The sequence below is a fragment of the Mizuhopecten yessoensis genome, unplaced genomic scaffold (genome assembly GCF_002113885.1).
Source record: "Mizuhopecten yessoensis strain PY_sf001 unplaced genomic scaffold, ASM211388v2 scaffold4111, whole genome shotgun sequence".
Taxonomy (NCBI): Eukaryota; Metazoa; Mollusca; class Bivalvia; order Pectinida; family Pectinidae; genus Mizuhopecten; species Mizuhopecten yessoensis.
The window spans coordinates 3,366-28,696 of record NW_018405381.1 but is presented as its reverse complement, the minus strand read 5'-3'; the positions used below and the strand labels follow the sequence as shown (position 1 = coordinate 28,696).

General features: G+C 34.4%; 1 protein-coding gene and 1 long non-coding RNA gene across 11 annotated transcripts; one reads left to right on the top strand and one right to left on the bottom strand.

Moving 5' to 3' along the window:
- Window positions 1–1,222: 1,222 nt before the first annotated feature.
- LOC110448519 (integrator complex subunit 3 homolog) lies at window positions 1,223–21,817 on the bottom strand. Of its 7 annotated transcripts, none has more exons than XM_021494794.1 (7): window positions 21,663–21,817; window positions 16,543–16,623; window positions 13,564–13,632; window positions 13,324–13,383; window positions 12,429–12,497; window positions 10,285–10,352; window positions 1,223–1,746 (listed from the first exon to the last, which is right to left on the bottom strand). In XM_021494794.1, exons 1-7 carry the CDS (start codon window positions 21,793–21,795, stop codon window positions 1,342–1,344), a joined length of 885 nt encoding a protein of 294 aa, XP_021350469.1. In that variant the 5' UTR covers window positions 21,796–21,817; the 3' UTR covers window positions 1,223–1,341. The 7 variants fall into 7 exon arrangements, with proteins under 7 accessions (XP_021350469.1, XP_021350470.1, XP_021350472.1 ...); XM_021494795.1 differs by having other exon boundaries at window positions 21,678–21,817; XM_021494797.1 differs by lacking the exon at window positions 13,564–13,632.
- Window positions 17,777–20,613, top strand: LOC110448520. 4 transcript variants are annotated; one of them, XR_002462735.1, is made up of 6 exons: window positions 17,777–17,795; window positions 18,145–18,593; window positions 19,643–19,692; window positions 19,758–19,807; window positions 19,969–20,068; window positions 20,328–20,613. It is a non-coding gene; the product is annotated as an uncharacterized LOC110448520 (long non-coding RNA). The 4 variants fall into 4 exon arrangements; XR_002462733.1 differs by lacking the exon at window positions 17,777–17,795 and having other exon boundaries at window positions 17,925–18,593; XR_002462734.1 differs by lacking the exons at window positions 17,777–17,795; window positions 19,758–19,807; window positions 19,969–20,068 and having other exon boundaries at window positions 17,925–18,593; window positions 19,643–19,742.
- Window positions 21,818–25,331: the final 3,514 nt, after the last annotated feature.

The following is a 25,331-nucleotide window of genomic DNA, read 5'->3' as shown; positions in this document are numbered from 1 at the left end:
GAAATGTCCCCGCTGCCATGTTAAATTAGTTTCAGTGTTCTATAAAAAGTTACAACCACTTTGATCTTGATACCCTGAAACATGCACACGCACAAGGTACTACACTTAAAGTTGATAAGTTGATTTAAATATTCATATGTTTTTTTCTGTATGTTATTACCATCTCCATAACATACTGAATGCACTTGCTAAGTGTTTAAATTGAATCAGTTGATGTTTTTCTATATATGGCAAAAGTGACCTTGGCCTTTACTTTGGAACCCTGAAACACAACAATGTCTGAAGGATACTCATACTTGACCTTTGCATAAAGTTTGACCAAAATCCATGAAAGAATGAAGTTGCTAAGTGTTTAAATTGAATTAGTTGGTGATTTTCTATATATAAAAAGTGTGACCTTGGCCTTGACCTTGGATCCCGGAGATACAACGATGTCCGAAGTAAACTCATACTAGACCTTTGTATAAAGTTTGACCAAATTCTGTCAAAGAATGAAGTTGCTTAGTGTTTACATTGAATCCAGACGGGACGCGACGGGACGGACATGGTCAACACTACATGCCCCCCCCCCCCCCCTCCCTCGGGGGGCATACAAACAAGTAAACTATAGGTTTCAAACTTACATTGCTTACACTGCAAATCCTTCACTTTACTAATATCACTGTTCTTGAATTATACATGGGCAGCATCAAAATGAGGTTCAATTTATGAGCCATAAATTTATATAAAAAAAAAGTGATAAGAGAAGTTACTCCAACTAGTAAACCTCCTTTTGGTTGCTTCATATTCTATATAAAAGGGGGAATACTCCAAGTATGTGCCTAAAATAGCATTTTAGTTAACATACCGACAGTTAAGTATACATTATCTACAGCCATTGAACGTTTATTTAAAATGCCGACATTTCTACTATGCACTGAAGTGCCACCTGCTACCATATAACAGTTGAAATTCCGTTTGTTATCCTATTTGTATAAGATGGTGTATATTGTAATGATGATCACTGGTTTGTCTAACAATGAAACACAGTACTGAACGTGACTATATATTAGGATATTTAAAATCTTTAACAAGGTATTCATATAACGTTAAAAGATGTAAGGTCTACAGTGGTTTGTCATGCATCAGTTACTTAAACTGATTTTTAAAGATTGCATATCGTTAGCCTTCACACAAATCACAGGTATTATGTAATAGTAAACTGAAAGATAAAAATGAAAGAAAATGAAATAAATTGTCCATTGTCTAATTCGTCAGTAAGCCACTTTAAGTGCTGGTTTAACTTGAAACACATTCGTCGTGTTTATGTCGGATTTCGTCTTTTTGTCAGGATTAATTAAATTATAAACTCGGCATCCACCCTTCAACCTGAAAACTACGAAATTTCAATCTTTGGGGGCCTGTTAATCTGAAGTCGACCTCCAACTCTTTATCTGTAATGGAGTTAAAGAATTTTCCATTTAGTCCTTCATCACGACAAGTGATGGCCATTTTATCCAGTTTGAGTTCCGTCAAGTAATGATAGAGATCATTTGGTTTCAGAGATTCAAACCACTTGCGAGAGTCTGACTTACTCTGAACCTGATCAGGTGTTAGACCAATGTTTTGATTAGATATACTTGTATTACGTGGTTTATGTTTAATGTGGGCCTGTTCAGCAGGTTGTTCCCCTGGATCTATTGACTTTTTCTTTCTGATTAATTTCATCAGTTCTTTGTGGACGTTTCGTAAGGTGAACTTGTGTTTCTGAAATAGAAAAAACCAAAACGTTATGGCTAAATGTGACATTTCATTTCAATGATATCATGTTAAATGTAAACAAACAACAAGAAAAAGGATAGATGTCATAGCAAATTTTAACTCCAACTTTTGATTCAAGGGCTATATATCCTGTTAAACAGTTCGTATTGTCATACCAGCAACAAATCTAAAGTGTAGCAGTCCAATTTTCCCCAGAAGTGTATAAAAACCAAATTCATTAAAACCGCTTCAACCTAGATTTTATTGTCATACTTTGAACATGTTAGGCGTAGTAGAGAATTTGTATTACTTACATTAGTTTATAATGATAAGGCACCACACTAGTCACCCCTGTTGTTATAATAGTGTTTTAAAGAATCAAAACCTTGCATCTCTGCTTTTATGTTGATATTTTATTTATTATGTATATGTTATTATCAAATCTATATTATATGTTTAGGTTAAGTGAAAATAAAAGTATAACAACAGTTTATGGTCCAAATATAGACTATCGAACCATTTTTTTGTTTTTTATGTTAATGATCATAAACATAATTGTAGAACACTGTCCTCAACTAAATGAAGACATTTATAAAAATGAAATAAAGAGAATATGAAGGTATTAATATGTTATTAATATTTCGATTTGTAGGCAATTTTATTTGCATACCATTTATAGCTTTTATAGAGGTAATCCAACACATTGGTTACCAGGCCAACACAGTGGTCAGCTTTCTTTGTGTTATCATGTTACAGCTATAAATCATATAGGTCCTGAGACCCTCAAGTCAGCAAATAACATGCCCAAATTTGGTTACATGATTGGTCAAACTGACCAATAGATGTTATGTCAACAGGGCACAAGAGCCATCAGCTGACCAATGAAATGTGTACTCCCTACGGAAGAGAACCCCCATGGCCAACATGCTGTCACCCTGGCTAACATCTCATCACTTTCAAATTTTCTGGCGAGGCGGCATCAGACATTTCATTTCTTTTTAATTCCCACCCACCCTTACCCAATTTTGTATTTGTAGTTAGTTTTTTTATGTCACTTTGTAGATATTTAGTACTAGTGTATTATAAGGAGGACCATAGTTTAAGTTTAAACTACAAAATAATGACACTGATCTTTTGTTATTTTACTGTTTGATAATTATGTATTACTAATAAATCATGGTCTGAAGTTCACCCAAACCAATCTTGTATGTTGTTAAATGTATATTGTTTCTTTAATTGTATGTTGTTCTTCTAGCTGGGGCATCTATACCTGAGATTGGATTAATCGCATCAAAGAATAAAACACACAGAAAGCTTTTATTAAAACAACAGGTATAATGGATCGTTCGAAAATGACAAAAAGGAAAACTTTCATTGTATGCCACGTAAAACGTAGAAGAAAAAAGCACGTCTCCGTTGTTAAATAGAGCATGCAATACCAAAACACAATACACAAAGAAAAGAAAACACATATCAAAAGCAAGCAGATTTTCAGCAGGTTGTAATATATGGTTTTAGAGTATTCGCCAAGATTTGCTATTTAGACCAATTGTATTACGTACGCGTAGGTTTGAGTATTTTTTTAAGCAATTCTGTAAGCATTAGCACATTTGTTACGTAAACGTCGGAAATTCAGTCAGTCAATAGAGAAATTGTAAGATCGAGCGTTCTGTGGGTTATTTCACGTTTACGATTTGTTACACATCCATAGTGGATCATAGGGTCTGATTGTTGCAAAATGATCATAAAGTGTTCAGTAAAGTTCTGATGCATCAATGCAGTTCTCTTAGATACGATATATTCCGTGCAATCTAAGTACAAGATTAAAACGGTTCATCCTGTGGTCACCGTTGTGAAGATGTCTATCATTTCTTCTTTGAGTGTCAAGTTTATAGTAATGCTCGCACAATACTGTTCCAATACATTAACAATATAAGTATGCAAATACGTTTGAGGTAATTATTATTTGGTATTGAAAACCTAGCTTTGGATGATAATTGTAATATATTTGGACATGTGCAAACTTTTATTAGGTCTAGCGAAATGTTTAGAATATAAAATGTTTGTACATATGTAGTTTTTGACTTTCTACAATTATTGAAATTTTAATAGGAGATGGCTTCATACGTTACAATAAAATATGTTTAAAGTAAGTCAAAATTCAAGGTAAAATTCTTACAAGATTCACGAGGGTCTAATAAGAACTCTGTACGTTTTCTTGCGGTAAGAATCATAGCAGACTCTGTATATTCAGATGTATGATGAAAATGTTATTTTACTTAAGCAACTCGTCAGAAAGTAACGACGCAAAACTAGATGGATCACTGACAGTGTTGGACCGGTCGGAATTTGAGGTATCTGTATGCTTTTCTATATCACCGCTTAGATAAAGTAGCATTAAAAGTAAATAGGAAAGTATGAAGACGATAATAGCCTTTTCTCTTACAAACTAAAATTACTTGAAAGTGTCAAATAGCCTAGTGAGTTGCAATTGTATACACTCCATTGTAATAATTGCACATTGTTAGTGAGCCATATAGAGATGTGGACCATAAGAGACATAAAGATATAGTAACAAAATACGCCGGAATCTATGTCAATAAGGATAATAAGCAAGTTTATGTTATATGTTTAAGTATTTTAAGGTTAGATACATAAATCGTCCTATATTAGAACAGTATAGTTCTGTACATTTAGGCATTTTGTAATGCTGGGACAGAACATAGAAAAAAGCCGTGCAAGAGCATGATCAAACACACAAGTCACTACCCATTCGATGTATAAACATATAGGTGGTAAAATATGTGGTCCAATTGGGAAAAAGACAATGATATTAAACATAATAAGAAATATATACAAATAACAGTAGTGCATCATAAACAGTGCAAACTATTGGTACTTAGTGCTGCATATCAAGTACTTAATCTGCAATAAGTAAAATTAGATTATCGGTGTCCGACTGACTAACTGCTAAAACACACCCCGCCCCAACCAGATCACAACAATGAGGGAAACTATTATGACTGTTCTCGGTTGTTAGAAGGATAATAGTCTGTTTCTGAGTAGTGTCGGCAGTATTTACCTGTATTCACATATTATTTAACCTGTGGTTAACCCTTCTATCTAAGGAGGTGTTCTAGCTAAGCTGGAAGCTGATCATATTATTTAATTATGTAATACATCATAAACCATTTTAAGCTTTTAATAACAAAGTTAAAATTAAAAATATTTCATTATTATTTATATGTATAAATAAACATATTCAATACTAAATATATCCATATTTTAGTCCTTGTGCTGGTGATATGACGCATGCTAAGATGAAATGAGTTATTTTATTTTGTAATAAATTTGTGCTTTAAACATATTGTTGAAATATTAACAAAATTATAAAATGAAAATTTCCTTTTATTATTGTAACATTTAATAAGATGCCTAAATATTTTGTGTGACTAAGAGTGTGGTGTTTAACAGTTGATAATTACACTTTAGGGGTGTATACTGGAATCAGTCTGTCTGTCTGCCAGTCCGTCTATTTGTCTGTAGACAAAATAGTGTACCTCCTACTTATGATAGGTTTAAGCATTGATTTTAATGAAACTTTGCACACATGTTATATCTCAGATGAACCTGTGTCTCTGTGAACGCCGTTATGTTCATTCAATATTTACCTGAGTTGTGGCCCTTGACCTAGGTAGACAGAACATTACGTTACTGAAATGGCTAATTATCTCGGAAATGGTAGATATCTTGTATACACATATACATTAGAGTATCGTAGGCAATTATGCAGGCTACATTGTGACAAAATTCCAAGGTCATATGGTCAAAGAACACAGATCACGAATGAAGTAGGTTACTGAAATGGCCGATTGTCTCGATAACGGTAGATATTTGGTATAGACAAACACATTAGAGTATCGTAGGCATGTATGCAGGTTGCATTGTGACAAACTTCCAAGGTTATAAGGTCAAAGGGCAAAGGTCACGGATGCATTATGTTACTAAAATAACTAGTTATCGCAAAAATGGTAGGTAATTTGCATACACATACCTTGAAGTATTGAAGGCATTGCTGAAAGCTACATTGTAACAAAATTTCGAGGTCATGAGGTCAAAGGTCACAGTAGCGATTTTTGTCTTTTAAGTCTGTCAGTATGACATGTGAGGTTAGACTTGTTCATGACCCTTGATCTTGTGGCCCCTACAAGACACATTAAAAGATATACCTCTTATACAAAACGCCAGAAACAAGCAGTACGGCATGTTATTGTTCATTACTGCCTCCTGTGTTAAATAGATTATACCTAAACAAAAAACGTTTATACAACCTGTATTGCAGCACATTCAGATTCAGAAACAGCATAAAAAATTAAGTGAACCGCACATTTGAATCAGTGAACATATAAACTACCGGTTCCGGTACCCCGACCATCGTCACTAGCAAATACTGACTTCACTCTCCTTACAATCATCGTCCAAAATGTCCCAATACAGCTAATCAAACGCCGTCATCGTGATCACTCAATATTGATTTATCAAACAATGAACTCAACCTTCGATACAAGTTTCTTTTGTGTGAGTAAGCAACGATTAAGGATGGCAATTATAACCTTATCAACACATCATTGAAATCCGTTCATTACCTGCTTAGCTAACTGTAAAGAGACACAAGAACATTAATCGTTACATTTTGCATCAACAGATTCGTCCGGTTTCAGCAGAAATCCGGTCTAGTCAGTGTGTGGTATGGTTAGTGTGCTAGATAATATTTGTGGTTATATCAAGTCTTACCAATGGTCAGTGCTCACAAAATAGTGAGCCAAACGTACACATGTCAGAGGATAGGAACGGTAATATCGTTGATGATTTATATTGTCTTAAACGAAAATGTAAGTAATACTCGAAATTTTTAGAAATATTATTTATATTTGTACACAATATTATCACGTAATCAAGGGTATTTGCCTGTATGAAGTCGTACAAAATAATGGGTGACACTAAGGGAAGTTAATAAATAACAATAAAACAGTTTAATTAAAAGGTTAATAATAACCGAAATAACAGTACAGTTAAATACGTTAATTACATGTACCCTGCTTAGCTCGGTTTGAAATTGTAAAGTGACCGATCACTATTGATAGTTTCAGTTGTCATCAATAAGGTCGGCCGGTTTTACTAATAAATTAACAATATCAGGTGGTAGTTACCATATCTGAAAACTTGAAGGAGTTGTCCGGACAATGATTTTTCAACAAAGGGCCATCCCTTTGTAAAAAAAAGGGTCAGAATGAAAAAAGAATACCTGGATGCACAACTTGGTGGTAGTTATCATATCTGAAAACTTTCGTTGAAATCGATCCATAACATTAGAAGGAGTTTTCCGGACAAAAAGTTTCAGGATTTGTTCAATAAAGGGCCACAACTTCGTGAAAAAAGGATCAGAATGAAAAAATAATACCTGGATGCACAACTTCAGGTAGTAGTTATTATTTCTGGAGAGTTTCGTTATAATTAGTCCATTACTTTAGAAGGAGTTTTACAGGCAAACGTTTTCTACGGACAGACGGACGGACAAGCTGTTTCCAGTTTACTCCCCTAACTTCGTTGCGGGGGTATAATAAGAAATGAAAGCAACTTCAATGACATCAACATATCAAAAGTACTATATTTCTACGCAAATGGCGCAGCGTTATCATTTGGAAGATCAAAATAAGATATTACAAAATTACTTGGTACTCCCTCTTGACTTAAACTCATAAAGGGAAAAAAGTAGGAACTGGTAAGGGAAGGATTATACAAAGCAAATATTTTGAAAGTATAAGCATGAATAAAAAAAGTTATAAAGCCCTAGCAATCTATATCGTAACAGGGGGGTAAAGAAGATTTCAATTACAACTGGGAATATAGACAATAAATTAAATCTATGTTTGAATAAGATTAAAGGAATATCACAGTTTAAAGGTAATACTTGTAATACCAAAAATAAAATATACAGCCTCAATTATCTATGCAAATTGAAAGAATCTTTTTTTTTCTCTGTCGAATTATAAACAAGAAAAAAATAGAAAGAAACATACCGGATCTACAATCAGATTTTGAAATTCTGAAAATCAAGTGAGTTACGAGAATAACAGGCGAAGAAGTGGAAAAATAACATCTTTTGAGCGAAATAAGGTGATTTTAAATATTTAATTCTATAAACAGAATACTTTCCAGCTACAAGATAACGGTCAATCTTTTGGAGGGAAAGACCATCATCTGCGGAGTCAATAATCATGATACGTAAGATAATCGCTAAACAAGAGAACCTAGATGGATCATGGCGCCCACCAGGGAAGGATCTTTATCAGATCTACAAAAGATGATTTGTTTTACCTTCTTTGCTTTTCATTTTCCTTACAGATACTGTTTCTATGTGCCATGTTGTAATTCCTAAACAGGAATCTTGTATATTTAGTTTAACTTCGTAATTTCATTTGTGATTTGCCACTATGGTAAATGTAATTTTATAAGAATTGTATTACGATATGCAAAATGCTGAAATGTGTACTTCTTATATGATTAGAAGATGAGTTCTAATAAAGGGAACTACTATGTAAAATTTGAGAAAGATCCCTTCAGTAATTTATTAGAAAAAGTGATAATAAATGTTAACTGTCAAAAATCCAAGATGGCCGCCGGTCAGCCATTTTTTTATCAGTCTTCAAAGAAAACATGCAAAACTAAAACACAAAACCTACATTTCGAATTTGAGAAAGATCCCCCAGTACTTTCTGTGAAATAGTGATATCAATTCACAACTGTCAAATCCAAGATGACCACTTGTGAGCCATTTTATTTACCCGATCAGTTTCAATAGTTAATTTGAACAACTCGGACCAAGGAAAATACATATGAAATTTAAGAAATATCCTTTTAGCATCTTCTGAGAAATAGCGACAACATTCGTTAACTGTCAAAGTTACATGATTTTTGTAACAGTTAGCTTTTTTTATTAATTTATTTTTTATTAATATCTGAATCTGAAAAACGTATTTTATAGATGAGCAGAGAAAGAAAACACTATGCATAGGCTCATGTATATCGTAAGGTAACGAATGCATTGTTTTATTGATCTATTACAGATATAGATACAATATGTTAGTTTTTTTGGAGAATGTAAAAAATGATAAGCTCAGAGTCGCCTTACATGCCTGAGAGAGATAGTGTGAATGCAGGACAGGTACATGCGGACTTTATGTGTGACAGGTCCGATCATCGACCGTTCAGGTGTTCTTGCTTACACAAATTAGACAACAAGTTACTAAGAGTACAATACACAAGCATTCACACCATTGAAGTGTAAAATATATCAAAAGATAAGTTAATCTTTTCAGAAAACTTTCTGTGCTTTATCAACGTCTGGTGTGTTACGGTGAATAAACCAGTAAACAAGACCCGGAATAGTTCTTTTACGTGTGAGTCTTAAAACGATGACAATATGAGCAAGTTCTAAATATAGATAAATTAAGTATGCACTTTACATATGTGTGAATAGAATGTGGGCATACCATTTACACATGCATTCACCTTTGCTGATTAATTGTTCACTTACGCATGAAAAGGTAATTGTGACATGTACATGTGACTGTTATCCTTGCTTGTTATGTTTGTTGCATGTTAATATTTGTTATCAGCAGTTATCAACTAAAACTAAACAAATTATAATTAAAAAAACAACAGTCTAAGATGTTAAGGAGGGGGTAGGAAAATACAAACGTTAGCAGGTATGTCTATTTGTGATATTTATTGTCTACTGCGAAGGCTTATGTGCAAATTCTCCATACGTGAATGCAGTAGTGATTTTTTCAAAAGAGTTGACAAAGGCTAGATTTGTGAGAGACATAAGAAATTAGACATTCGGGCGATTAGATACACGAACGTACGAAGACAAGCGAAATCATTTCGATTATTGTCAAAATATATGGCCAGATAATCAGCATCTATTTTTAAAAATCATACTATGACATATTGGTATGGGAATCACACCTCTCCTAGGTGAAAATAGCGTTTTATTTGTGGGATTGAACCCAGAGGTTCTCAATAAGGGCAACTGTCATCAAAACATGTATATGAACATTTAGATATTTCATTAAAATACCTAAATTTACGAATATAAACTTGCTGGGATAAAAAATATATAGTAATCTTGATCTTTTTCGCTTATTTAAAAAACTGTCTTCTTTTCAATTAATTTTCAATGTTTTCTCGCTTCAGTTTAAAAAAAAAATTGTTTTAAGGGTTATAAGCCTAAACGGGTTATTTTAATTTGGAGATTCATTGTCAATATTATCATGCAAGACAATATACAACATTAAAAAAAAATTACACGAATACCACAGGCATGTCCTTGTACAGACAATAATTTACTTGCGCCTAAATTATAAGTTCTTCGCCTACTTCCTACCTTGTGACCATTGGCACTGGCAGTTCTGACTTTAACAAACAAACAATAAAATATATAATCATGGAATACAAGTCTTCATAATAAAAGAAAATTACCTCGGGGACCTTTTCCAAAAAGGCTTCCTTTGTTTGAACACCGACATATCCGTTACTTTTGTCATCATCTGAAACACGTAATCGGTACTGTTATACGACACAAATATTAGCATATATTACATATGCAATGAAACTTGAGCTATATATTTACATACGATTTTATTAATATTCAAACTATGAATGTAAGTACATCCATTATATATATACAGTTCAGTCGTTCCAGCTGCACTTTTACCAGCAGACTATGAGGAAAGTTTATATCAACGACAACTTCATAAAAGTCGGATTTGCAAACAATTTCCATTTGGTGCCATTAACATCACTTTTGAAACTGTTTTAACTAAAAGCGAACGCTACAACAATTGAATTTTAGATTAATAGCTCATCTTTCAACATGTTGATTATAAGAATAATTCGAGGTTCTTATATACCGCTTTATCACAACCTAGTTTGTAGGTCGTCTCAAAGCGGTTCACACATTATGTTGCCCCACATCCCCAAACAGGCAAGGCCAAGCTTAAAAAGCTAAGCTAAGAGAGCTCTTTATGAAGGGTCTTCAGAATCGAAACGGCTTTTGTCAGTTGAAATACATATTTCAAGAAACCGATGCATTCTGTAACACTTCGCCAGACAAAAGACAAAACGTCAGCATACCAAAATTGGATTCACTTTCAGGGGGGTTAAGGCTACCAGGTGCATAATTAAAAAAACTAATTAACTGCATGAAATTAAAAAAAAACGAAAACGAAACACAAGTCTGGAATTTATTAATTTACATGGAAACCATTGAAAATGTACAATGAGATAAAGACTAGGCCTCGAGATCATGAAACGATCTAAAGTCTAAAATTGTCTTAAGTTTTGACTTAACCAGTGACAAATAACGTCGTTGAGAGTGACCTCATTACGTGATTAACAAAAACTTAAATCTAAGATTGTTTTATGATACTGGGGCCAGAACTGCCGTGTTCCAGAAAGTTAAACGTGTTCTGCTTTATCGATGACAACATCCATGCAAATCTAAATCAAAACAAAGTGATGTCACGTCTTCTTATAGAGATCGCAGAGAGCAACAACAAAATCACAAGGGGCGCTAATGAGACTTACAAATAACCATCGACCTTCAGATAACAGCATATTTCATTTTAGATCATTAAGGCGACCATAATAAACTTGTCCATAATCTTCATCGCACTGCATCTTTAGAAACCCTAAGTAAGTCCGCCCCCCCCNATCATGATGTCAAGCCCTGGATGGTATGAGACTGGACTGAAGTGGTCAAGCCCTGGAGGGTATAAGACTTGTTTGGGTTTATTTGTTACCAGTCCTGATAAGCTAGTCAATAAATGCAGCCTCATATAAGAACAAAACGAAATCGGCCAGAACAGAGACACAGTGTGTTTCCAGAGGAATGCCTACAGTCTGCTGAAGAATTTTGCAACCGAACTCAACATATATATATATATATGTTATTAACAAGGTTTATGTACGTTACATGTTTCTTTCTACGTATACCAACTTTAAGCATTGATAGTTGTATTAAATAATAATAAGTACTGTCGATACAAACATTTTGCATTCATAGATGTACTAAATATCAGAAACTGTTAATAAACCAATACATCTTTTTGCATTTACAGCTGTACTATATATTAAAGACTGTCAATACAAATCCTTAGCATTCATACATGTACTAAATATTAAAGGCTCTCAATACAAACGATCTGTATATATATATATACTAAAATACTGTCAAATAGCATTGAAAGACTCACTAAATATTAAATAATGTTATACAAAGTTATAACATTAATAAATGAATTATATGTTAAATACGGTCAATACATGGATACATTATAGATGTAGTAAATATTAAATGTTGTCAATACAAACTTTTAGCTTTAATAAATGTACTTTTTCACTTTTTGAATATTTACAGTATTAAGAAATGTACTTGATATTAAATACTGATTACCTGTCTGTAAATATACTCTATATGAACATTGATTAAATTATTTAACGGTGCTTAATAATAAGTAATACTGTTAGTACAAACTATTTCTGTCCATGTCAAGTAATATATTAAAGAGTGCGGTCACACATACATTCATCTCGTTTTGTAGCAATAGTAGACAAAACCGTACCTGTTAATCCAGGCTGTTGTATTATATCATCGATTTCAGTATAATCCTCAATCTCTGAATCTGAAAGATCTAAAAGACACATATTCAAATATAAATAGTTTTTCAACTACCCTGCTAAATTTGTCAAGAGCAAGAATAGACGAAAGTGACAAGGTTAAACGGCACTTTACGATACATCTTTAATTTTTTGTCAATATGTTTTTAGCCTAATTCAACCTAGGAAGTAAGAAATATATCAGTTTTTTTCTATCTATCTGTTCAGGTTATAACAAAATAATAGTTTCACGATATAGCTTTCTTGAAAAAGTGTTTAGATGATTATGTCACAAAAATATTCAGAGAAGGTGCAACACTTAAGAGACGACATGCATTTCGACGGCATCTCTCTAAAACTCGATGCAATGTTCCGATGACTGAGAATATTTTATTTTATTTTGGGATAGTGAAATGCTGTAAAAAAAAAAAGCAATGTAGCAGATACAGTATCTTTGGTTTTAAATAACTATTTCACTTTTAAAGAACGTGTGCTCCGAGCTGTATTTGTGTTTATGAATACGGCTGTTGCTTACTGTAGGTGACATCGCATTATCCGATACTTCCGGTTGTAAATAATTATGATTCTTTCGGTACTTCTTTACTATGATATTTCCGATGCTTTTTATCTATTGCTTTATACCTATTGGTTTTAGATATTCCAGGTGCTGCTTGCAACCTGTGTTATTCGTGGTATTACTTAAAAATCAACAAATACGTTTCAAATGAAATATCCAAAGTATGTAATGCTATGAGTATTTTTTAATTAATCTTAGTATGCATGTACTTCAGAAAATCAGTAAGAATATACATTGATATTTCTACGTATACGACACACTAGATATATCATTATCACTTTTACCTGGTGGCGACGGAACCCTGGGTGATCTTGGACCTGGTTTTGGTGATAATGGAGGGTCGCCTAAACAGAAAATAAATTCCATCAGCGATAGTTTCCTAAAAAACAGATTTTCATTTCACGCAATTGCAGGATCAGTCATTTAAAGCATAAAGTGAGTTGAACGTAGAGATTCAACCCTGACAACTCTTAGAAAATATGTTTTGTTGTAAAAAAGACTAGATATGTGCCAGCAAGTCTTACTTGTCTCCGATCTGCAGAACTCTATGGAAACTTTCTTTGATGTAGAAGGATAACCTTTTGGGGGCAGTCCTGTAACAAGTCATGCGTTTTCCTTAGAAAACATGTTTATGTCAAGAAACCTTAACATTTAATGAAAACAAAAAGGCCTCGAAAGATATTTTGAAATTTAATAAAGATGTATCGTACAGAAAAACATATATCTTTAATTCAAATCGCAATTTCTTTAAACGTTAAATATTTACTTTTTAATTGCTTTCTAATTTAGATATCCCTAAAGGAAATAAACATATTTTTTTTACATATAATAATGAGTACACCCGAATCAGCTATGTATGTAAAGCCACACGTTTGAATTTTTTAACCTTGCTAGTAGCAATTTGGAAGCGAAAGCTGATAAGAAGCGGGCACAATAGCACCAGTTTCATATATTTGTGTATCGCTTTCATGTGGATCATGGCACACAAAAGTTTGTCTTTTCATATCCAGCCATCAGAACGATTTGATTTTTTAGTATGTTTGTACAATTATCATACTTCCCATGGTGCAAGGAGATATGAAAGTTTATCACCTTCACTTTTTTTCTGTATCATAAAAATGTGGTACAAAAAGGTATGAAACTATTGGAGAAAGTTCCCTTCGGTAACGAATAGCTGATAACAACGCCGAAACAACGCTATTTTGCATTAATCACTTTTAAAAAGACATACAATGTAGTTTGTTACAACTGTTATAATGTCTGGGTCCAGTAACACGCCCGCATATTGCCTGCATCTCTTCTATGTCAATTTATTACATGATCTTTGATCAAAGGAGCTATATTATATTAGAAATATGAGACGTTTTATCTGTTGATGAGGTAACCATAAATACATTGTTTTGTAAATAGAGCCTTCTTGGACCCTTAAGCTTTTTGAACTGATGCATATATTTGTTTATTTATTTATTTTTGTATTGTACTTAGGGATTGTATGTATGAAAAAACATTGAAAATGTACGTATCATATATTTAATATATTCAAATGTGACGAAGCCCCTTTATAGAAGTGTTTTAAATAGATTCTATTTATAGTTACTTTATAAGCTGAAAGAAAGGGATACGTACATTAAAAAATCAGTTAGATTCATACATTTTGTCAAATATGACTGCTTTATCAAGAGGTAAATGATCACACTTGATAATAATTCAGACGTGAAAGCTTCCTGTGTTCCTGTTACATGTCTATTATTATCATTGTACTGGTACAAAAACCATATAAAGTGTTTGTAAACTAATTCCTCTTAAAGCCATTATGTAACAACCATGTTACAACATTATATGTAACAACCATGTTACAACATTATATGTAACAACCATGTTACAACATTATATACAACAACCATGTTACAACATTATATAAATGTCTATATCTTTGTGTATCATGAGAACGTCTATCACGGTACACAAATATATGTACACTAATATCTCTGTGTCCGCCACTTATCAGCCATTGCTTCTATCAGCTACTAGGAAGTATTAAACATAAAAAAGAGCAGAAGAAAACAAACGCGTACAGAAGGATCAGATACGAGCTACCATGTGGAATCGTATAGGCAGATTCGTTCAACATACCTGTATTCCTAAGCGTAATATATCAGTGCACAAACATTTACCTGTGGTTACTATATGTTATCAACTGCCCTGTGCCAATTTCATTTCAAATCAATTTTATTGCATGGAAGATAAAATTGGATTAGGCACAGGCATTGCCTATTTATTGAGAGAGAGAGAGAGAGAGAGAGAGAGAGAGAGAGAGAGAGAGAGAGAGAGAGAGAGAGAGAGGATGTACGATATGTTCCAATTAATAGGAGAATACTAGAACAAATTATACAAGTTCATAGAAAATATTAATTAGAATATCATTGTTTTCAACAGGGAACTATAGTCTAGTGTTGGGTAGAGGCACTTCAAAGGCACTGTCACTATACACAGTGCCACCTACCCAACTACACCAGAGTTATATTAAGATAAAGTGTGGTATCAACTTGTGGTAATTTGATCGGCTTACCCTTGTGAAACCCTATTTCTATTTCTCTAACCATTCCTGTGGTTACTTAATCCTATCACCTGTCCCACTTGTGATATTTTGATCGTCTTACCCTGGTGAAACCCTAGTTCTATTTCTCTAATCATTCCTGTGGGCACTTTATGTTATCATCGGTCCCACCTGTGGTATTTTGATCGTCTTACCCTGGTGAAACCCTAGTTCTCTATCTCTAATCATTCCTGTTGTCATTTAATGTTATCACCGGTCCCACCTGTGGTATTTTGATCGTCTTACCCTGGTGAAACCCTGGTGAAACCCTAGTTCTATATCTTTAATCATTTCTGTTGTCATTCAATGTTATCACCTGTCCCTCCTGTGGTATTTTGATCGTCTTACCCTGGTGAAACCCTAGTTCTATATCTTTAATCTTTCCTGTGATTACTTGATGATAACACCTGTCCCACCTGTGGTTATTTGATCGTCTTACCCTGTGAAACCCTAGTTCTATATCTTAAATCTTTCCTGTTGTAACTTGATGATTATACCTGTCCCACCTGTAGTTATTTTATCGTCTTACCCTGGTGAAACCCTAGTTCTATATCTTTAATCTTTCTTGTTGTAACTTGATGATTATACCTGTCCCACCTGTGGTTATTTGATCGTCTTACCCTGGTGAAATCCTAGTTCTCTACTCTAACCTTTCCTATGGGCACTTTATGTTATTACCTGTCCCACCTGTGGTATTTTGATCGTCTTACCCTGGTGAAACCCTAGTTCTCTATTCTAATCATTCATATGGGCACTTAATGCTATTACCTGTCCCACTTGTGGTAATTTGATTGTCTTACCCTGGTGAAACCCTAGTTTTCTATTTATAATCATTCCTGTGGACACATATCCCTTTCTATTTTACATTTCACAAGGTTTTGTTTTGTATGCTCTTTTGTTTTCTTACCTTTCGTTCGGGAACCTGGCCCCGTTACCGAGGGAACCCTTCTAGGTGGACGTTGAGGAGGTCTATCCCGAGGAGGGTTCTCTGTTACAGTTAGTGTCAAAGGCATGCACATATAACATATTCATAACAAGTTTGTAATAAAGTTCACATTCGTAAGATACGTTATATTTTAATAACTACTATCCATATGAAAATGTGTTCACTGTTTTGTTATGCATTTAACAAACAGAATCACTGCATACCAATAACAAGTGCTTATAATAACGCTTCACAAATACTAGGGTATAAGCTGGTGATAGAAAGTGATTAATATTACTAATATCAAGGTCATTAGTTAAAAAATAACTTCACTATAAAACGAGTTTATTGGCTGATGAGAGGCATTGATTCTAGGTCATCACTATAAAACGAGTTTATTGGCTGATGAGAGGCATTGACTCTATGTTATCACTATTAAACGAATTTATTGGCTGATGAGAGGCATTGATTCTAGGTTATCACTATAAAACGAGTTTATTGGCTGATGAGAGGCATTGACTCTAGGTTATTACTATAACACGAATTTATTGGCTGATGAAATGCATTGATCCTAGGTTATCACTATAAAACGAGTTTATTGGCTGATGAGGGGCATTGATCCTATGTTATCACTACAAAACGAGTTTTTGACTGATGAGAGGCATTAATCCTATGTTATCACTATAAAACGAGTTTATTGCCTGATAAGATGAACTGATTCTAGGTTATCACTATAAAACGAGTTTATTTACTGATGAGAGGCATTGATCCTATGTTATCACTATAAAACGAGTTTATTGGCTGATGAGAGGCATTGACTCTAGATTATCACTATAAAACGAGTTTATTGGCTGATAAGAGGCATTGATTCTAGGTTATCACTATAAAACGAGTTTATTGGCTGGTAAGAGGCATTGATTCTAGGTTATCACTATAAAACGATTTTATTGGCTGATAAGAGGCATTGATTCTAGGTTATCACAATAAAAATCACTATAAAACGAGTTTATTGCCTGATAAGATGAATTGATTCTAGGTTATCACTATAAAACGATTTTATTGGCTGATAAGAGGCATTGCTTCTAGGTTATCACTATAAAACGAGTTTATGGGCTGATGAGAGGCATTGACTCTAGATTATCACTATAAAACGAGTTTATTGGCTGATAAGAGGAATTGATTCTAGGTTATCACTATAAAACACTTCATTGACTGATGAGAGGCATTGATCCTATGTTATCACTATAAACCGAGTTTATTGGCTGATAAGAGGAATTGATTATAGGTTATAACTATAAAACGAGTTTATTGGCCGATGAGAGGCATTGACTCTAGGTTATCACTATAAAACACTTCATTGACTGATGAGAGGCATTGATCCTAAGTTATCACTATAAAACGAGTTAATTGGCTGATGAGAGGCATTGACTCTAGGTTATCACTATAAAACGAGTTAATTGGCTGATGAGAGGCATTGATTCTAGATTATAACTATAAAACGAGTTTATTGGGTGATGAGAATCATTGCTTCCAGGTTATCACTATAAAACGTGTTTATTGGCTGATGATAGGAATTGATTCTAGGTTATCACTACAAAACGAGTTTTTGGCTGATGAGAGGCATTGATCCTATGTTATCACTATAAAACGAGTTTATTGCCTGATAAGATGAATTGATTCTAGGTTATCACTATAAAACGAGTTTATTGGCTGATGAGAGGCATTGATTCTAGGTTATCACTATAAAACGAGTTTATTGGCTGATGAGAGGCATTGACTCTAGGTTATCACTATAAAACGAGTTTATTGGCTGATGAGAGGCATTGATTCTAGATTATCACTATAAAACGAGTTTATTGGCTGATAAGAGGCATTGATTCTAGGTTATCACTATAAAACGAGCTTATTGGCTGATGAGAGGTATTGCTTATAGTTTATCACTATAACACGATTTTATTGGCTGATGAGAGGCATTGATTCTAGGGTATCACTATAAAACGAGTTTATTGGCTGATGATAGGAATTGATTCTAGGTTATCACTACAAAACGAGTTTTTGGCTGATGAGAGGCATTGATCCTATGTTGTCACTATAAAACGAGTTTATTGGATGATAAGATGAATTGATTCTAGGTTATCACTATAAAACTAGTTTATTGGCTGATGAGAGGCATTGATTCTCGGTTATCACAATAAAAATCACTATAAAACGATTTTATTGGCTGATGATAGGAATTGATTCTAGGTTATCACTATAAAACGAGCTTATTGGCTGATGAGAGGCATTGCTTCTAGTTTATCACTAAAACACGATTTTATTGGCTGATGAGAGGCATTGATTCTAGGGTATCACTATAAAACGAGTTTATTGGCTGATGAGAGGCATTGACGCTAGATTATCAATATAAAACGAGTTTATTGGCTGATAAGAGGCATTGACTCTAGATTATCACTAAAACACGAGTTTATTGGCTGATGAGAGGCATTGATTCTCGGTTATCACAATAAAAATCACTATAAAACGAGTTTATTGGCTGATGAAAGGGATTGATTCTAGGTTATCACTATAAAACGAGGTTATTGGCTGATGAGAGGCATTGACTCTAGATTATCAATATAAAACGAGTTTATTGGCTGATAAGAGGCATTGACTCTAGATTATCACTAAAACACGAGTTTATTGGCTGATGAGAGGCAATGATTCTAGGTTATCACTATAAAACGAGTTTATTGGCTGTTGGGAATGATTGATTCTAGGTTATCACTATAAAACGAGTTTATTTGCTGATGAGAGGCATTGACTCTAGATTATCACTAAAACACGAGTTTATTGGCTGATGAGAGGCAATGATTCTAGGTTATCACTATAAAACGAGTTTATTTGCTGATGAGAGGCATTGACTCTAGATTATCACTAAAACACGAGTTTATTGGCTGATGAGAGGCATTGATTCTCGGTTATCACAATAAAAATCACTATAAAACGATTTTATTGGCTGATGATAGGAATTGATTCTAGGTTATCACTACAAAACGAGTTTTTGGCTGATGAGAGGCATTGATCCTATGTTATCACTATAAAGGTTATCACTATAAAACGAGTTTATTGGCTGATAAGAGGAATTGATTCTAGGTTATAACTATAAAACGGGTTTATTGACTGATGAGAGGCATTGATCCTATGTTATCACTATAAAGGTTATCACTATAAAACGAGTTTATTGGCTGGTGAGAGGCATTGATTCTAGGTTATCACAATAAAAATCACTATAAAACGCGTTTATTGGCTGATGATAGGAATTGATTCTAGGTTATCACTATAAAACGAGTTTTTGGCTGATGAGAGGCATTGATCCTATGTTGTCACTATAAAACGAGTTTATTGGATGATAAGATGAATTGATTCTAGGTTATCACTATAAAACGAGCTTATTGGCTGATGAGAGGCATTGCTTCTAGTTTATCACTATAACACGATTTTATTGGCTGATGAGAGGCATTGATTCTAGGTTATCACAGTTTATTGGCTGATGAGAGGCATTGATTCTAGGTTATCACAATAAAAATCACTATAAAACGAGTTTATTGGCTGATGAGAGGCATTGATTCTAGGTTATCACTTTAAAACGAGTTTATTGGCTGATCAGAGGCATTGATTCTAGGTTATCACTACATGTAGAAAACGAGTTTATTGGCTGATGAGAGGCATTGACTCTAGATTATCACTAAAACACGAGTTTATTGGCTGATGAGAGGCATTGATTCTAGGTTATCACTATAAAACGAGTTTATTGGCTGATGAGAGGCATTTATTCTAGTTTATCACTATAAAACGAGTTTATTGGCTGATAAGAGGAATTGATTCTAGGTTATCACTATAAAACGAGTTTATTGACTGATGAGAGGCATTGATCCTATGTTATCACTATAAAACGAGTTTATTGGCTGATGAGAGGAATTGATTCTAGGTTATCACTATAACTGAAATTGAAATAATACACTCAATTAATATGTCAAATAAAACAATGGAATTGGGCCGTGTTTGTAATTGATATCGGCCTGGGGTTTTGAAATACATGTTTGATGTTTTAAACACTACTATGTCAAAATAAAACTATGTGATTGTGCCATGTTTGTTATTTTTATCGACCTGGTGTTTTGAAATACATGTTATATACATTCCCGACTAATATGTCAAATTAAACTATAGAAACTGCCGTGTTTGCAATTTACTCCGACTTGGTGTTTTGAAATTCGTGTTTTAAACCCTTGATTAATGTGTCAAAATAATACTGTGCCGCGTTTGTAATTTACTTCGACCTGGTGTTTTGAAATACATGTTTGATGTTTTAAACACTTACTATGTCAGAATAAAACTATGTGATTGTGCCGTGTTTGTTATTTTTATCGACCTGGTGTTTTGAAATACATGAATAAATAAAAAAAAACATCTCTCGCAGTTTGCTGATGACACAATGGCTCTAGATATTCTTTTAATGAGGCACTCACTATATTAGAATTATTCTCCTGTTTTTAGGACTAAAGGTAAAAAGTGTGTAGACAACTGATATGGAAAAGAAGAAGTTATCAATTTAGTCATGATATCTATCATCAATGATGAAAATTAAAGAGGGTAATCATATAGTTAAGCCTTCTAGAAATTGAATTCTTGAGTAAATTAGAGGAAATGAATACTGTTAAATACACTAAAACTGTTATAAAATTAGATATTTTATAGAATAACTCTTTTAGAACATTCATGATTTCAATTAATGTTCATCATAACCAGATAAAGATTTCATTAAAATAAAGATATGGAAAAAAAGTATGTCATCTTAAATTTACTGGGAGTAAGATAATTAGTATCTATGGGTACGGGAAAACATTTTTGCAGTTTTCAAACTGTCTTAAAAGGCATAGATGTTACTACATCATATTGCCATTAGAAAATGGTTAACAGAGTTGAAATGAAAGTGAATTGAGCGAAAGAGTAGAAAGAGGCCTAGGGGCGGGGTGAATAATATACGCCTCTTAAACCTAGCATCCCTACAATGAGATGTTCTAAGGTAAATACTATTCATTATCAGTCCTTATCTGCCTTTCCTTGCCCCGTCGTACCTTGCACTGTTTGTCGGTCAACTGGCTTAGGTGGACGTGGAGGGGGAGTATCCTGGAAGGTTGGCCCTGTTACACGCAGAGTATGCTCGGGAGATGTCCCTGCTACAAACATAGTCATTGCGTAAGTGTATGATTATATGCGAGTCACACGGCCGGGATATATATATATATATGTAAATAACTGTAATTAAAATTAAATCAAAACATTCTATTTCATGTTTAAGTGGCTTATGAATTGTGATATTTCACGAATAATGTTTAATAATTAACAATAAAGCATAATGTCAGTTATCCAATTTAAAGGACAAGAGTTAATTGGGTAGTTGGGAGCGATGGACATGTGACCTTGGTTCGCTGTGTCTCTGAGTAATACCTCCCATTAAAACTTAAAAAACTCAAATGAATTACTGAGTCATTGATAAGTATATCATCAATATAAACTTTATTCATTTTACCATGATTATGAAACAAGTTTTTTACAACTAATACTATCACTCTTGTTGGCCCAGATGCTAGCGCGCGCTGGGGCGTCTTAATATTTAGATTATCTAGGTCATCTTACTTCTGAAAGGCGTATGGACACGGAGGTAGACACGGAACAGACTTTCATTACATTCTATTTGGTGGAATGGAAACATTGTATACGTTAACGTCTCTGCGTGAATTATAGTGTAATATATAACGAAGGGGATTTGTGTCCAACACTTTCTCATCCTCGTTATATATTCCACCATAACACACACAGACGTTGATTATTTCTCTAATGAACCGAACCTTTAGCGTGATATGTATCGTCAATAAAAAGTCTTTTGAATTGGGCTTTCAACGTGCCGAAGTTTCATAATAATCCTTACATATAGTCGGTTTGTTGTTTTGATCATTTGCATTTCGATTCTTTGAATGTATATTGTGTGAGAGAAAAATGCAACAAAGTTGAATTTTTATATAGATATAGTGAGTGAAACAATGGATATTGCCGGCTACAGGTATATTACCAGGTATCAAACAAAGGCAAACAAACGACCGGATGATTCAATAATTCATAGAAAGTCCGGGGATCCCATAGATACTTTCTTGTCCCTACACAATAAACAGTAACAGGCAAATGAGATATTCTCAATAAAACATGTGCATACACACCAGATTACCGTACATCCGGACACTGTTGTGTAAACTGTGGAATTTGCATCTTTATAAAGCAAAAATCAGCAACCGCATCAATACTGTGTTTATTTGAAATTAAATTGGTTTTGAACAAGAATTCCACGGGAGTAGATGTGTCGCCTGCTCAGCGCTTTTTATAAGAAAGGTGTTTTGGCTTGAGTTATCGCGTAAACAGATATGCCAAAATGCGGAAAGCTGAAACTCGACAGATAAACCCGTAATATATGTTGAACATTATTGCTTCTAGCATTACCGTACAAAATTCGAAAGGAATTGATTAAAAAAAATAAAAAAGTTCTTGCATTTACTCCTTAATGCCCTTATCTGGCAATAAAAGGAGCATAACTCCATCATTGATGCACGTAAACTTCTAAAATGCGAACTTGTCCGAGCTATGTTGGAACAAATGTATACAATATGTGTATTAAGTTTGAGTTCAATCAACCAAAGGAAACTCAAGTAATCGCACGGAAACCTGGACGACGCAACCGACGACGCCGACAAAGTAATACCGATATGTAGCCTGCAAAAATCTGCTTACTCGTAATAAGTCGTTAACAGTCCAAAAATTAAACCGACACTACCGTGACGTTTGACATTTTGTGTGGACTCTAGAAGCGAAAGAATAAAAATGCATTCCTGGTATATTCAAATGCACGCAGAAATGCATCTAAATGAGATAGGTGCTCATATAATCCCTTTTCTTCCACAACCACTGTAGGTTACCTCACTCCGACAACCACTGTAGGTTACCTCACTCCCACAACCACTGTAGGTTTCCTCACTCCCACAACCACTGTAGATTTCCACACTCCCACAAACACTGTATATTACCTCACTCCCACAACCACTGTAGGTTTCCTCACTCCCACAACGTCTGTAGGTTACGTCACTCCCCCAACCACTGTAGGTTACCTCACTCCCACAACCACTGTAGGTTACCTCGCTCCCACAACCACTGTAGGTTACCTCACTCCCCCAACCACTGTAGGTTACCTCGTTCCCACAACCACTATAGGTTTCCTCACTCCCACAACCACTGTAGGTTTCATCACTCCCACAACCAATGTAGGTTTCCACACTCCCACAACCAATGTAGGTTACCTCACTCCCACAACCACTGTAGGTTTCCTCACTCCCACAACCAATGTAGGTTTCCTCACTCCCACAACCAATGTAGGTTTCCTCACTCCCACAACCACTGTAGGTTTCCTCACTCCCACAACCAATTTAGGTTTCCTCACTCCCACAACCACTGTAGGTTACCTCACTCCCACAGCCACTGTAGGTTTCCTCACTACCACAACCACTGTAGGTAACCTCACTACCACAACCACTGTAGGTAACCTCACTCCCACAACCACTGTAGGTTACCTCACTCCCACAATCACTGTCGGTACTCACTCCCATAACCACTGTAGGTTTCCTCACTCCCACAACCACTGTATGTTACCTCACTCCCATAACCACTGTAGGTTTCCTCATTCCCACAACCACTGTATGTTACCTCACTTCCACAACCAATGTAGGTTTCCTCACTCCCACAACCACTGTATGTTACCTCACTCCTACAACCACTGTAGGTTTTCCTGCTTCCACAACCACTGTCGGTTTCCTTACTCCCCACTCTCGACTCATTCGATAAACCTGCTAGGAGTTGGTATACATTTTTGGTTATCCTTTGACGTTATTTGTTGGCAAATCTTCTAATTATGACGCCAAGTAACAATGATTTGTAACGTCATCTTATATTATGACGTCAGTAATTATTTTTATTTTCCAGTAATATAATCTTAACGTTGATGGATAAAAAGGGTACCAAAACTCGTGATGGTTGATTATCATGGTTTTTTTTTAACTATCGTTAGTTAATTATAAATTGTTTAAGACACTCGGTAAAGTTAGAGGCTTTAAAATCAACCAATCGAGTTTTATTGACATCAAAACAATAAGTATTCCAAATAAATTGTGCCAGTGTGAATTCCAACCTCAAAGCGACGGCAAAATTCGGGGACATTGGGCACAAACAGAATCAACCAGCTCGTGACATGAAATGATCACAGGAATTAAAAAAGCACCTATCAAACATTTAGCATGTCAGTGCAGAATTCCACAGTAAAGAAACATACTCAACGCACAATATTTCCAATCACAAAATATTGAAAACATATAAGATACCAATATAACAGGGAAACCAATGTCATCCCAAAAAAGTTAAAATCGGTAGCATCTTCAGATAATTTGTTTTATAAATTATAATTGCGACTATTTTTAGAAAACAATTTTAGAATCAATTAATGAGGATATTTGATTGAAACATCGTTAATCGTTCATCTATTTCATGTATACTGTTGTCTGTTGGTTTGGCAGATGATTGGCTGGAAAGAGTCTAGATATGTCGACATAATACAAGTTTATAACCGGTTTGTCTAGGCTACCTATGTGTGGATGACATCAAACATGTACATAACCTGTTAAGGTAGACGGTTA

What these genes read in the sequence shown, in the direction of transcription:
- LOC110448519 (XM_021494794.1), bottom strand. Translation starts at nt 21,795, where the DNA reads ATGACTATGTTTGTAGCAGGGACATCTCCCGAGCATACTCTGCGTGTA. An exon ending in GTTCTGCAGATCGGAGACAA is followed by an intron (nt 13,384 to 13,563) that starts GTAAGACTTGCT and finishes TTTTCTGTTTAG; the next exon opens with GCGACCCTCCATTATCACCA. An exon ending in ACAACAGCCTGGATTAACAG is followed by an intron (nt 10,353 to 12,428) that starts GTACGGTTTTGT and finishes TACGTGTTTCAG; the next exon opens with ATGATGACAAAAGTAACGGA.